At 46.2% G+C, this 12,388-nt stretch overlaps 1 protein-coding gene across 1 annotated transcript in view; it reads left to right on the top strand.

Moving 5' to 3' along the window:
- Positions 1-1,996: 1,996 nt before the first annotated feature.
- The window catches only part of LOC111824593 (alpha-protein kinase 2-like), a gene marked incomplete at its 3' end in the record, with an annotated part of 13,031 nt that continues 2,639 nt past the window's right edge, over positions 1,997-12,388 (top strand). Inside the window, exons 1-6 of the mRNA XM_023749084.1 lie at positions 1,997-2,140; positions 3,328-3,455; positions 3,560-3,595; positions 5,582-5,856; positions 7,648-7,736; positions 10,660-10,877. Of these exons, the coding sequence (XP_023604852.1) occupies positions 2,025-2,140; positions 3,328-3,455; positions 3,560-3,595; positions 5,582-5,856; positions 7,648-7,736; positions 10,660-10,877 (862 nt within the window). The remainder of the gene's footprint in view (positions 2,141-3,327; positions 3,456-3,559; positions 3,596-5,581; positions 5,857-7,647; positions 7,737-10,659; positions 10,878-12,388) is intronic.

The raw sequence follows: 12,388 nt of genomic DNA, 5'->3' as shown, positions 1-12,388 counted from the left end.
GACGGAAGCAGAGCCCTATGGCCCCCTCAGCTCAGGGGAGGGGTTCCCCTCTTTCCCTGCCGAGTCCTCAGACTTCTAGGCGGTGCTTGTCGTTCTCCATCCAGATTCATGGGCCCTCGGCCCTGTTTCAGAGAGAATTAAATATAAAACTACCTTCTGAAGAGTTTGGAGGGATCCATCCAGGTTGCTAGTATATGTGTTTTTAAGCACATTTTAAGAGAATGAAGCAATGTTTTCAAAGATCTCTAAAGTGGGTTTACCCCAGACGGAAACAATCTATTTGGAATGCTTGTCCAGGTTATTGAAGTTACCCACAGGGAAAAGGACATTCTAGTAACCACATGCTGTTGGGGACTTTGATCTCTCTCAGCTGCCACAAGCCTCCCGAGCTCAAAGGGCGGCAAAGATGAAGTACAGCACTTGGGGAGGGGTGGTGCTCTCCCTCCCTGACCTGGTGAGGTAGACTTGGGGGTGGGGATGACTCGGATGATTCTGAAAGAAATTAAACAAACTGAGTAACCTTTTTCCTTTGGACAACTACTCTCCCAGGGCTCCTCTTAGCTGCTTCCACACAGACAGGGCTCCTTTCCAAGCCCTGAGGCCTCTTGTCCAAGCCAGCTTTGCATCTCTCCAGACCCTCATGTAATCCCACTGCTCATTTTATGCCCTTTCCTCTGCCCCCCAATTTTCTCTGCGTTCAGAATTTACAGCAGGTGGTGGAGGGGTTGGCAACTTAGGAACCTTTAGGTCTCCACAGATCACCTGTGAAAACTGCCATGATGTTGGAAGGGCCCTTGAGGAAATGTGTCCCAGATGAGATGGGCTTGGTCAGGACTCTGGACCAAGAGTTTGAGACTGTGTGCCTGAACACCCAGCACAGCCTGTAAATATGAAACAGCCTGTAGCTATGCCCCCCGTGTCTGTTATCCGAGTCTCTGTTGGCATCAAGGAGAGATGGAAGGCAACCTTAACGCAAGGACTATTACACAGCAGTAGAATTTGTGGGAACAGAGCAAACAGGACCAGTATTGATGACTTTCATCTTGGCTGTGGATTATGTATTTTACATCACAAAGCTGCGGAGTTGTGGAACTTGGTCTCCAACCAACAGACACCACATTTCCAGCAACCCTACTGCTTACCAAAGGATTGCCACCACCTGGCTGGGTCAGCTATACTTGTCTTCTTTAATCTAATGGTTATGCTGCCTCCCAGTGGCTGCCCTGAGTAATTACACATTTCCCCGGCTTGAGATCTCATTCCTGATTTTTAAAGGTGATATTCAAAGGTCTCAACTCTGGGAATCATTTCCTTATTGCTTCTATTTCATTCACATCAGACATAACAGAAATCTTCAGCAAAGACAACGGTAATTAGAGGAAAGATGAATGCGTTACTTTCCAGCAAATAGCTATTATTGAGTTGACATCTGAGGGCTTAACCACAATTATTGGGATGATCCAGATTTTATTTTACTCCCTAATCCCCAGATCTGATTTTAACGTGGACAATCCAGTAAGCATCTTTATTTGAACCAGGTCCTATAGACTAGGTATCTGAAATCCTCCTCTCCCTACTCCTCCCCCCGGAAGGAGGCTTTCTGCTTATGATGGGCACTTTGACCAAGGGTCCCCTGGAACATACAGTTGTTTAAATTTGCATTTCTCCAGGAAGGCTCTAATAGCTAGAGCGAGTTTGAAAAAAATGCCTTTCAAGTTATATTTCACATCTGTGCATTACAGACCTGACTCAAGAACCATTAAGTAGTGAAAAGTAATTAGGTTGATTTATTCCTTTTCTTAGTGTTTAGGCAAGCCACATCTCCTCTCAGACACTGTTTTCTCATCCACAAATTGAGGGTCATACCTATTATCCTTGTCTCTGGATATTGTTGTAAGAATTAAGTGAGATGAGATGAGAAAGTCTTTTGCCCACTGTAGAGCTCTTTGCAACTGTTATAAGAATGCTGACCTGCCGATCTCTCATTTCTAGCTCCAGTATTACTGAGAAAGATCCAAGCCGAGATGTTTCCTGACCACTCTGGAGATGTAAGATTAAGCTGCCAGTTTGCAGAAATTCATGAAGATTCTACCATCTGGTGGACAAAAGATTCAAAGTCAATTGCCCAAGTGCAGAGAAGGTGCGGTATTTGCTCTTGGATCCTTTTCATAGTTGCTGCTTATATCACAACATAGTTCTAAAATACAATAATAATATGATGAAATAATACATTATAGGAAGTAAAAAGGGAAATTGGAGTAAAAAATCCACACCTAAAGTATCCAAGAGATGTAAGTAATGGAAGACAGGTGTCTAGACAGGGAAAACGGTGGTGGGTTCTTGGCCTGGCTCTTCCACCATTGAGTTCCATGGCCTTAGGAAATCATGAAACCTTTCATTACATTTAAAAGTGTAATTTAAATTTTTTAATTAAAATTTTAAATTCTAGTTTTTAGAATCATTACATTTAGGGAACCACATCAAATTATCTCCTAGTCTAAGGCTCTGTGATCTGAAGATTTAAGAGCTGTCTTCTGTATGTTTGTGAATTTTGCTGTTGTCTGTTTCACAAATTCCCATTAACCTGACAAAGGTCAAACAAAGTGAAGAAGGTGAAGCAAACGGAAAAGACAATCCACGCAGTTGCAGAAAAGTAGCTGCGCTTGAGGGATCTTTGCTGTTTATAAGTGACTCATGGCTGAGAGCTCTTTCAAATAGCGTCTTCCCTAGTGAATACCTTCCTTCCATCCAGCCATCCAGCCATCCATCCAACTGCCCGTCCACCAGCCAACATTAGACTGTTCTGAAGATGACATGAAATAGACCTTTAAGTGATTAGCACAATACCTGGTACATACCAAGTGCTCAATACACATTAGCTATTATCTTCCTCCTCACCATCTTCACGAGTTTTTCTTCTCCCTTATTTTATCGGGGTTTATATTTGGGTTTAAAGTTTTCAGGTTTCCTTCGAGCACAAGTCATATGGATTAGTAACATAACTGAGGTGAATTCTGATCTGAAGTTCTGATGAGCTCCCAGCATTCAGAATTCTAGTTCTTTGCTTTATTAATAATAGCCCACCCCCCATATGTTTCTGTGCATTAGTATTGCATATGGGAGTCAAAGAGTTAAACCAAAGTTGTACTGATCATCCCCTACAGGTGAATAAATGATTTAAATGGCATATCACGATCTTGTCCTTCAGCCAGCTCATAGGCTGAAAACATTAGGCCTGAGAAACATTAGTTCCTATTGCATTAAGTGTATCAGAAAATGCAACCTCAGAGTGATGACAGGTGCCAATGTTAATGTGCCCCACTTCAGTGCAGGAGACAACTCCATTGTGTCCTTGACCATCGTCCAAGCCAGTCAGAAGGACCAGGGCCTCTATTACTGCTGCATCAAGAACAGTTATGGAAAAGTGACAGCTGAATTTAACCTCACCACTGAAGGTAAACCTCAGCTTTTCAGGTTCAAATAAATGAGAACCGCTAGCATCTACCAGTTAAGAGTGTTCATTTGTACTGAAGGCATTCTGTTCTGTATCTTCTTCCAGTTCTCAAACAACTTTCCAGTCACCAGAACATTACAGGTAAGCTGATCTGAGTGGGATGTCAGGGTAGCGGGCCTACCATAAAGCATGAAGTAGCTCCTGGAGTCAATGGTAGAGGCATATTCCTATGGACCCTTCTAACCACGCAACAGAGAACTCAGGAATGACTGAGAAAATGAATGAAAATCCATGAGCCATTTCAACCTGGTGTAAGGCCAATGATAAGTTCTCTGGGTTACAAATATCCAGAAGTGTATCATTTATGACAAGAGATCAGATTGTAGGGGGTGGTTGCTGGGAACATGTGGAGGGGGAGTTTGGGGTTAGACTTTTCCCTTAAGCATCAGACTAGAGGTCAGCCATCTGCACGGGGTTGTTCAGCCTCTGGCACTAGGTCACACGTTTTGTTGCTTTAATTTAGTTTCACTTTGACTAGCTGAGCAGATTCAAAGGGAGCCAGGTGTCTAGGAGAAAACTCCATTCATTTGCATCATAATGAGAATGAAAGATGGGTGGTCGGGCTCTCCTTTGCACTTGTGCACACCTGGTGTAGCCACAGCCCAGCAGCTCTCCTGAACACTCACACTGCCCCTGGGCTACCCACTGAGTACAGTTTGGTGGAGTCCATGCTTGTTGTAATTTTCCCTAATTCCTTTTAGGGAATATTACCCATTCCCACACACGTGCCCACCCCCAGCCCAGTAGTGTGCTGGTAAATTGTTAACAACATGCTTTGTCAGGAGCAGGGGCAGGGGAACCTAAAATATATAGTTTTCCAATTTCTGTCGTGTAAATACTCTCACCATGGCCAATTTTGAGCTAACAGTGTGACATCACGAGAACGTGGAGCCCATAGTCAGCTCTCAGGGAGCAGGTTGAGCACACCTCTCAGTCCCCCTCACCCCATGTTACACGGCTCTTGGCACAATGTAGGACCCTTGGTCACACTTAGGAGAAATAGGAATGAAACTCTGATCATTCAATTGATTTTACATCTTAAAGATTTGCCTCATGTGCTGATTTATAAAGCAAATACCTGAAATCTTTGTGAAAACAAGACAGTAAAGACAATCAAGATACAGTGATATTCAGTACGTAAAAGGCAAGGGGCTGGGATCTTGACTTCAAAATGCTCTAGAAAATATTGTGATATTTATCCAAAACAGCAAACTTAGATACAAACTCTTCGAAAACCCACTCAAATGCTAACTACCCGTCTTTACTATGTACTGTACTTGTGGTATAATTTTAAATTCTTCCCCTGCTTCAGCTCCTAGCTCTCCAAGAGTCAAAATTCACAAGAGAATGCCCTTCCTTCTGACCTTTTGGAAAACAGAATGACCTTTAGAAGAAAGCTGTTTCATCAGCTTCTCAACATTGGTTGGCTGTTACACACTAGATACTTGCTATGATCTCAATATTTTAGGTTTGCAGAAACTCATTTCTCAAGGTCTGTACCAGCCAGGAATGGACCCCAATGGGGATGAGCTGCTGGCCACCTGGTGGAAATAGCGCACCTGTTGTAGCCCTTTGATTCCAACCACAGGTTTTGGTTTAGACCCCAATGACATCACCTTCACCAGCTTCTCCCTGAGACTGTCGGTTCCAGTTTCAGTGACTCATCGGGCTGTGAGCCATACTTGTCCTCTCCCTCTCCTTGCACTTTCTGATGAAGACACTTTGAATGACTGTCACATTATTTTTATTTGGAGGGATATCTCTCAATAAACATGTCACTAATTTAATTCTCTATAGAAAGAACAAATAACATTTTACAAGTTTATTAATTAGAGCAATAAACTAATTAATAAACTAAGAAAACTAAGCTGGGATGTCCTGGCCTGTGTAGCTCAATTGGATGGAGCGTCGTCTTGTACACCACATAGGGACAATGACAAGTGTGACCAATAGAACCTAGAAGGGGAACCGCACTTAACTCCCAACAGAGGCATAGCTCACAGCTGAGATGGGGAGATGGGCACTGAGGAGGATGTAGTGGATGACTAAATTTGAGCTACGTTTTAGGATGCGAAGAGATTGAATTCAGCCAACTTATCTTCAGAGAAGACTTCCTCCAGGACAGCTACTTTGGGGACCGCCTGCGAGGTCAGATCGCCACAGAGGAGCTGCACTTCGGAGAAGGTGTCCACCGAAAAGCCTTCCGCAGCAAAGTGATGCAGGGCCTCATGCCCGTCTTCCAGCCCGGCCACGCCTGCGTGCTCAAGGTGCACAATGCCGTTGCCTATGGGACCAAAAACAACGATGAGCTCGTCCAGAGGAACTACAACCTCGCTGCCCAGGTGGGTCCACCTGCCCTAATGGTGTCACTTAGGTGTGAGAGGGACCCCTAATAATCAGACTCAGAATTGATGGGAGCCTCCAAGAGGGTGTTTTGCTCCCTTGGGCTGTGGTGTCAGGGAACTGCTGGATCAAGGCTGACTGCTGGGAATCATGTCTCATTCCAGGAGTATTTCTTGGCCTCGTGCCAGATGGGACTCAGCCTATGTTTGAAGGCCCCTTCCCATTTCTGACCTGGGCTGAGGTCATTTCCTGGGAAGCCCCATGAGTTCCCTAAGGACTTGAATCTACTTGGACACAAGATGATATGGAAATGGGGGTCCTATGCTATACTGGACACCAGGATCCCCAAAGACAGCTAAAATTAGGAGTTGTTCCTAATGTTTTGTTTTAGATGGAGGTGGGATATATTTAGAAGGATAGGGCAAAGTCGGTTGTCCTGTTTCCTGCCTTCCTAAGTTTGGTTTAATGTCAGCCCATAAGCTATGAAGGGAGAGCGACCCGAGTCTCTAGCTGAGTCTCCTCCTCTCCATGCTTGAGAGTCACAGAGCTCCTGTTAGTTTCTCTCCTTGCCTCCCCCTCCCACTTTGGTCCATGTATTTCACTCTTGACACCAACTGGCCAAGCCTCTGGTAGTGCTGGGTCTAGCACATCTACAAACTAGAAGCCCTTTAAAAAGTTTAACCTTCAAAATGATTAGATTAGACTTAGATCAATGTTTTGGGTGCTGTCAAGCACTAACCATCCATGATTCTCTCAGATGTGGCTCTGTCATGTGGGACTTGGTGCTCATGAAGGGCAGCCCCTCTTCTGTGGGGATAGGATTTTGCCAATAGTATTTAATTCTCCAAACCCACCCTTCTTTCTTCTTTTCTTTCACTGAGCATTCCTTCCAACTTAGCGGTCATCTCACCCCGTTACGGAAAATGCCCCAGCACCCAGACTCCCACTCAGAAATGCCATTCGGAGTGCAAAGCAGAATCCAATATGCTTTTCCTACGCCAACAATCTTGTCAAGGTGTTCACTTTTTACAACTCCAATTATACCTTTGAAGAGGAACTTCAGATGGGGGAGCTCATGGGAAACCAAACAGCAAGACCCAAGGTTTATCTGACATCCTTCCAAGGGGCCAGTCCTCTTAGTTCAAGGATGGACTTCAGCCTTGCAGTTTATAAGTTTTACTAGAGGCCCAGTGCATGAAATTCATGCATGGGTAGGGTCCCTAGGCCTGGCTGGAGATCAGGGCCAATTTATGGGGCAACCAGCAGGGCAATCAGGGGGCCCCTGCTGGCACCCACCTTAGCCAGCTTGGTGCCACCCACTCGCTGGCCCTGCCCCCTACCACCGCCGCCAGTTGCCTCCCTCTGTGGGGTGACCAGTGGGGCAATCGGGGGACTCGCACCTGTCTTGGCTGGCATGGGGCCTGTGGGCTGGGGGCAGCTCCTGCGTTGAGCGTCTGCCCCCTGGTGGTCAGTGTGTATCATAGCGACCGGTCGTTCCGCCAGTCACTCCACTGTTTGGTTGATTTGCATGTTAGGCTTTTATTATATAGGATAACTCAGGGACACCTGGCCCCAGAGACCACGTGACCTTCACCTGGATCATTCCTTCAGGTCTCAGAGCTCCTCTGCCAGCTCTAGGTTGCAATCATTGTTGCTTCTGTGCCCCCAACCAGGGGGTGGGTTTGGGAATCCATTGGCCTGACTACATTAGGAAATCTGATTAGCTTTACCAAGCAACTGTCTGAATTTCCTCTAATCGCTTGGATTTTCCATGTGTTTGGGTGATATAGGAATGCTATGTCCAAAATACTGCCAGACACTATGCCAAGATCTACGCTGCGGAAGCACAGCCTCTGGAAGGCTTTGGAGAAGTGCCAGAGTAAGTGTTTCCTCTCTTGAATTTCCACCTCTGACTTGTTGGGGACTTGGGCGGGGGGACCAGAAGGGACAGAGGATGAGAAGACCAGGAGGACAAGCATTTCAATTGGTCGCTATCTGTAAGCTGTGAGGGCACCCATGGCTGTGATCCTGTTCTTCATTGGGTCACCAGAGGCTTCCAGAAGATACTTGATAAATATTCTTTAAATAAATGTATGTGTGGATGGATGGATGGAGAGATGAATGAATCCAATACATGTATCTATCATGTTAAGTAGAAAAGAAAGGATATGTACTCTCATGAATATTATATTGTCTAAACAATAAACAAATATAAGAGACCATAAGAATATTACAAAATGACTAGTCCCATGAAGAAAATAAAATATGGTGCTGGGTCCAGAAAGAGTGAATTGGGTGATCAGGATTATAGGAACATAATACCCACTTCCTGGAATCCTACAGAGATAAATTAAACTGATTGCTTTTATCCACTCACCGACTGACTATTTGTTCACCCAAGCAAATTTTGGTATCCACTGCTCTGAAGATGGATTGGGACGTTTCAATATCCAAGCCCCCTTTCCTTCCTTACCATGGGAGAATTTGTGAACATGTGAATGGTGATAGTATATGGAGGGCAAAGTCCCTACAAAGGAAAGTGGCGATGGTTGTTTAGGATGGGGAAACGAAAACATGTTCTTGGCTTTGGGGCAGAGAGAGTAAATCAAGAGTAAGAGGATAGTAACTAACAAACAGAAGATAAAACTTGAGACCAGGGATTAGCAAACTTTTCCTGTAAAGGGGCAGATAGGATGTTATGTAGATACTTATGTAACAAATCCTTGTCGATGAATTTTAAAATATAATAACAATTAAATGTAATTTTTGATATTTAGGTTTACTAGTGAGAAGAATGGAATTCTCTTTTTAAGTAAAATTTTGCTTAATTGGGGTTCAGAGTTAGTGTTTCCTATGACCAAATTGATGGGGAATGTTCATCTGTAAAACTCATTCTTAGCTTGTGGACTGGATTTGGCCCATAGGCAACGGCTTGTCAACCCCACTGTCCACATAGTTTCTTCTGCAGTAAGTAATGGGTAAGAGAGGAGAGTTACGTTGGGGCGTGCTGGAATTTCAAGGTTAGGAAGAAATGAGGAACCGGCAAAGGAGACAGACAAGAAGTAGCTGGGGAAGCAGGAGGAAACCAAGATGAAGTGAGTTTCTGGAAGGCATGGGAAGGTGTTTCAAAAAGAAGTGAGTCAAGTGCCACTGAGAGCAAGTAAGATGAGGGCAAGTAAGTGACCATTAGACTCAGCAACATGGTGCTCCTGGGGCCCATGACTGAAGCTTCTTCAGTGGGAAAGCCTCTTTGAGTGGGTTCAAGAGACATGGAGGGGGAGGGACTGGAGACAGTGCATCCAAAATGGATTTGAGCTTTGATGTAAGCTCTGAGTCAGTAGTTGTAGACCGTGGGGCCTACATGCTCTGTAGAGATTCTGCAGCATGTTGCTATGCCATTGAGAGTGATGCTGTCGAACAATATCCTTGAGCATTTGAGAGAGGTTGGGATCTAGGCACCAGAGGGAGAGATGCTTCACGCAGGAGCAAGAGGGCTCATGCCTAAGAGGGGCGGGGCAGCAGAGGATATGGGTGCAGACCTTGGGAAATGGGAATATGTGGGGTGGCAACTTCAGATGTTCTGTTCTTATTGATTGAGGTTTCACAATGGAACAGGAAGTAAGGCCATCAGCTGAGAGTGAGATTGGGGGCGGGGGCGGAGGAGAAGGTGTAGGCGGTTAGAGGTGAGAGGAGCTGGTATGAAATAATCATCCAGGATGGAGTGACAGTAGAAGGACTAGTGCTGGAAGATGAATTCAGGATCTGATCTCTTTCCAATCCCAGCTGTCATCACTCCTGCACAGCCTCCTCTCTGGTTTCCCTGTTTCTGCCCTTGTCCTTACACAGTCCATTTCACACAGAGTGGCAGAGTGATCCCTGTAACATAGGATCATGTCACTCCTCTGCCCAAAACTCTTCAATGGTACAAAGAGCAGAGTTTTTTAAATGGCCAACCAGACCCCGCAAGGGGTCCTCACTCATCTACCACAGCCTCCCTCCCTGTTCACTGCACTGCAGCCACACTGGCTCCTCACTATTCTTTGAACACATCAGGAATGCTCCCACCCCAGAGCCTTTTCCATTTGTTGTTCCTTCTACCTGGAAGGTTCTTTCCATGGATATCCTCATGCCCCTCCACCCCCACTTCCTGCAGATCTCTGCTCACATGTCCTTTATTAGCAAGGCCTTCTCTGACCTCCCTAAATAAAATAGCAGCTCTTCCCCCACCCCTGGATCTCCTAGCTCACCTCCACTGCTTTGTTTTTTCTTCTAGCACATAGCAACATGCATTTACTTACTGTCTCCTCCATTTAAATGTAAGATCCATGAGAGCAGAGCCTGTTTTCTTTGCCGCTGTTTTCTGGAATAGAGTCTCGGAGTATCTGACACCTAGAAGCCACTGAATGAGTATTTGTTGATGTGTGGACTGGAAGGACGGAAGGAAGGAAGGACAGAAAGAAGAAAGGAAGGAAAGGAGGAAGGAAAGGAGGAAGGAAGGGAGGAAGGAAGGGAGGAAGGAAGGTCAGAGGAAGGATGGAAAACTGGATATACGATGGATGGATAGATGGATTCTAGTCCTATGATCAATGGGGCCATTGAGATATGGCTATAGTGAGACATTCATTTCTACCTGAGTAATTAAACTCCATCCCAAGAGGAGTTTCTGACCAACTCTAGGGGCAAATAACAAACAGAAACTCACCCTTTTACTCATTGAATAATCATTGGGGGGGGGGTAGTTAATCTAAATCTCGTGGAACCCAGGCATTTATTCTGTGTGCCCATGTTCTCATCCTTTCCAGGATCATTCCTATTTTTCTCATCCATCGGCCTGAGAACAACATCCCATATGCAACAGTGGAGGAGGAGCTGATTGGAGAATTTGTGAAGTATTCCATCAGGGATGGGAAGGAAATCAACTTCCTGAGGAGAGACTCCGAGGCGGGTCAGAAGTGCTGCACCTTCCAGCACTGGGTGTACCAGAAAACGAGTGGCTGCCTCCTGGTCACTGACATGCAGGGTGAGGAAGCAGCATGATCCGGGCCCGGGGGTGCGGTGGGCCTGGGTGCTGCTGGGGATGGGGAGGGAAGGAGGAGAGGTGTGCTGGGGGCCTTTTAACCCCTCCAGCAGCAGAAGGTATTACTAACATCTCCTCAGAAATAAGGTGGGACAAAGGAGCCTGAAGTGACCAGGCAAATGGAGTCAGACAGCGCATTTTAATAATTCATGCCGATAATGCCTCCCCATTGCAACAGGCAACCAACGATTGGCAGCAGCTCCCAGCTGTCCTATCCTGGTGCTCGCTTCTCCAGCCTTTATTGTTCTATCCTCAACAGGCACAGGTTCAGAAGTATATGTGCAAATCCGGATGTGCCAAAAGTTAAATTCAGATGTAATCATTCATTCTTACTGGGTGAAAGGGTCTCTCGTAGTTACTTTAGGTTTCAAGCTCCCCTGATGAAGCTACAGCATGTCTTCCATTTCTACACACATTTTTGGGAAGGCATTTGTGGTATGAAGTGGGGATGTCATACTTCGTCTTCCCACAGAAGCAGCCCCTAGACAAGTGGCAGTTCGGGGGTCCCTGAGACCACTGTCAGATTCATTAATTTGCTGGAAGGACCCACAGAACTCAGAAAAGCTGTTATACTCATGGTTACGGTTTATTACAGCCAGAGGACACAGACTCGGATCAGCAAAGGGAAGAAGTGCATAGGCAGAGCCCAGGGCCGGCAGGCAGCAGCTCCCAGCTGTTCTATCCTGGCGGAGCCATGTGCCGGAGCTCACTTCTCCAGCCATGGTGCGTGGCAACACGCACGAGAGCTGCCAACCAGGGACGTTCACATGAGCCTTGGTGCTCAGAGGTTTTATTGGGGGTCCATCGAGTAGGCATGGCTGACTGCCCATGAAATTGATCTTAGTCGCTAGCCTCTCCTGAGGTCAAGTGATACCACACGACCCAAGGTACCAGGCAGGACATGCCAAGGGCTTAGAATTGACCCCATAGGAGTTGGATGAGGATTGAACCTTTACTGCAATTATCCAGGAGGGGATCCCGGTATACACGGGTAGGAAAGTGAAGTGTGACAGGGAAAGGGAAGGCAAACAGTTACCACGGTGATCACCTGAAGCTCACGCCTCCCAGGGGAACTCTGGGAGCCTGTGCAGAACACACATGTCAGAATCATCGCACCCAGGGAGTGACCCCCTGTAGTTACCAGCGGAAGGCTGCACCCACACATGGGCAAGCCAAGCTGAGCAAAGCAGGGTCCTGTGATCAGAGAAAGTTCTCAGGCAAAGCAATGCTGGTGGTGGCACCGGAGGTGGGGCCAGTGCGTGGAAGCGGTTAGTGTGAGGGCAGTGGGTGGGCACCGACAGCCCTGCCACAGGGGTTTCCTATTCCTTTTTTGCTTTCCCAATAATCGTGCTAAGAAAAATCCCAACTATAATTGCATGCCTACTCGATGTCAGACACGGTTCTACACAGGATCCTGAGGTCTAGCACCAGCCCTGGTGGTGGAAAGCAAGGCT

This window comes from Myotis lucifugus, unplaced genomic scaffold (genome assembly GCF_000147115.1).
Source record: "Myotis lucifugus unplaced genomic scaffold, Myoluc2.0 scaffold_2720, whole genome shotgun sequence".
In the NCBI taxonomy this organism is placed as follows: Eukaryota; Metazoa; Chordata; class Mammalia; order Chiroptera; family Vespertilionidae; genus Myotis; species Myotis lucifugus.
Note: the sequence above shows the minus strand (reverse complement) of the source record. Positions and strands in the feature narration are given on the sequence as shown.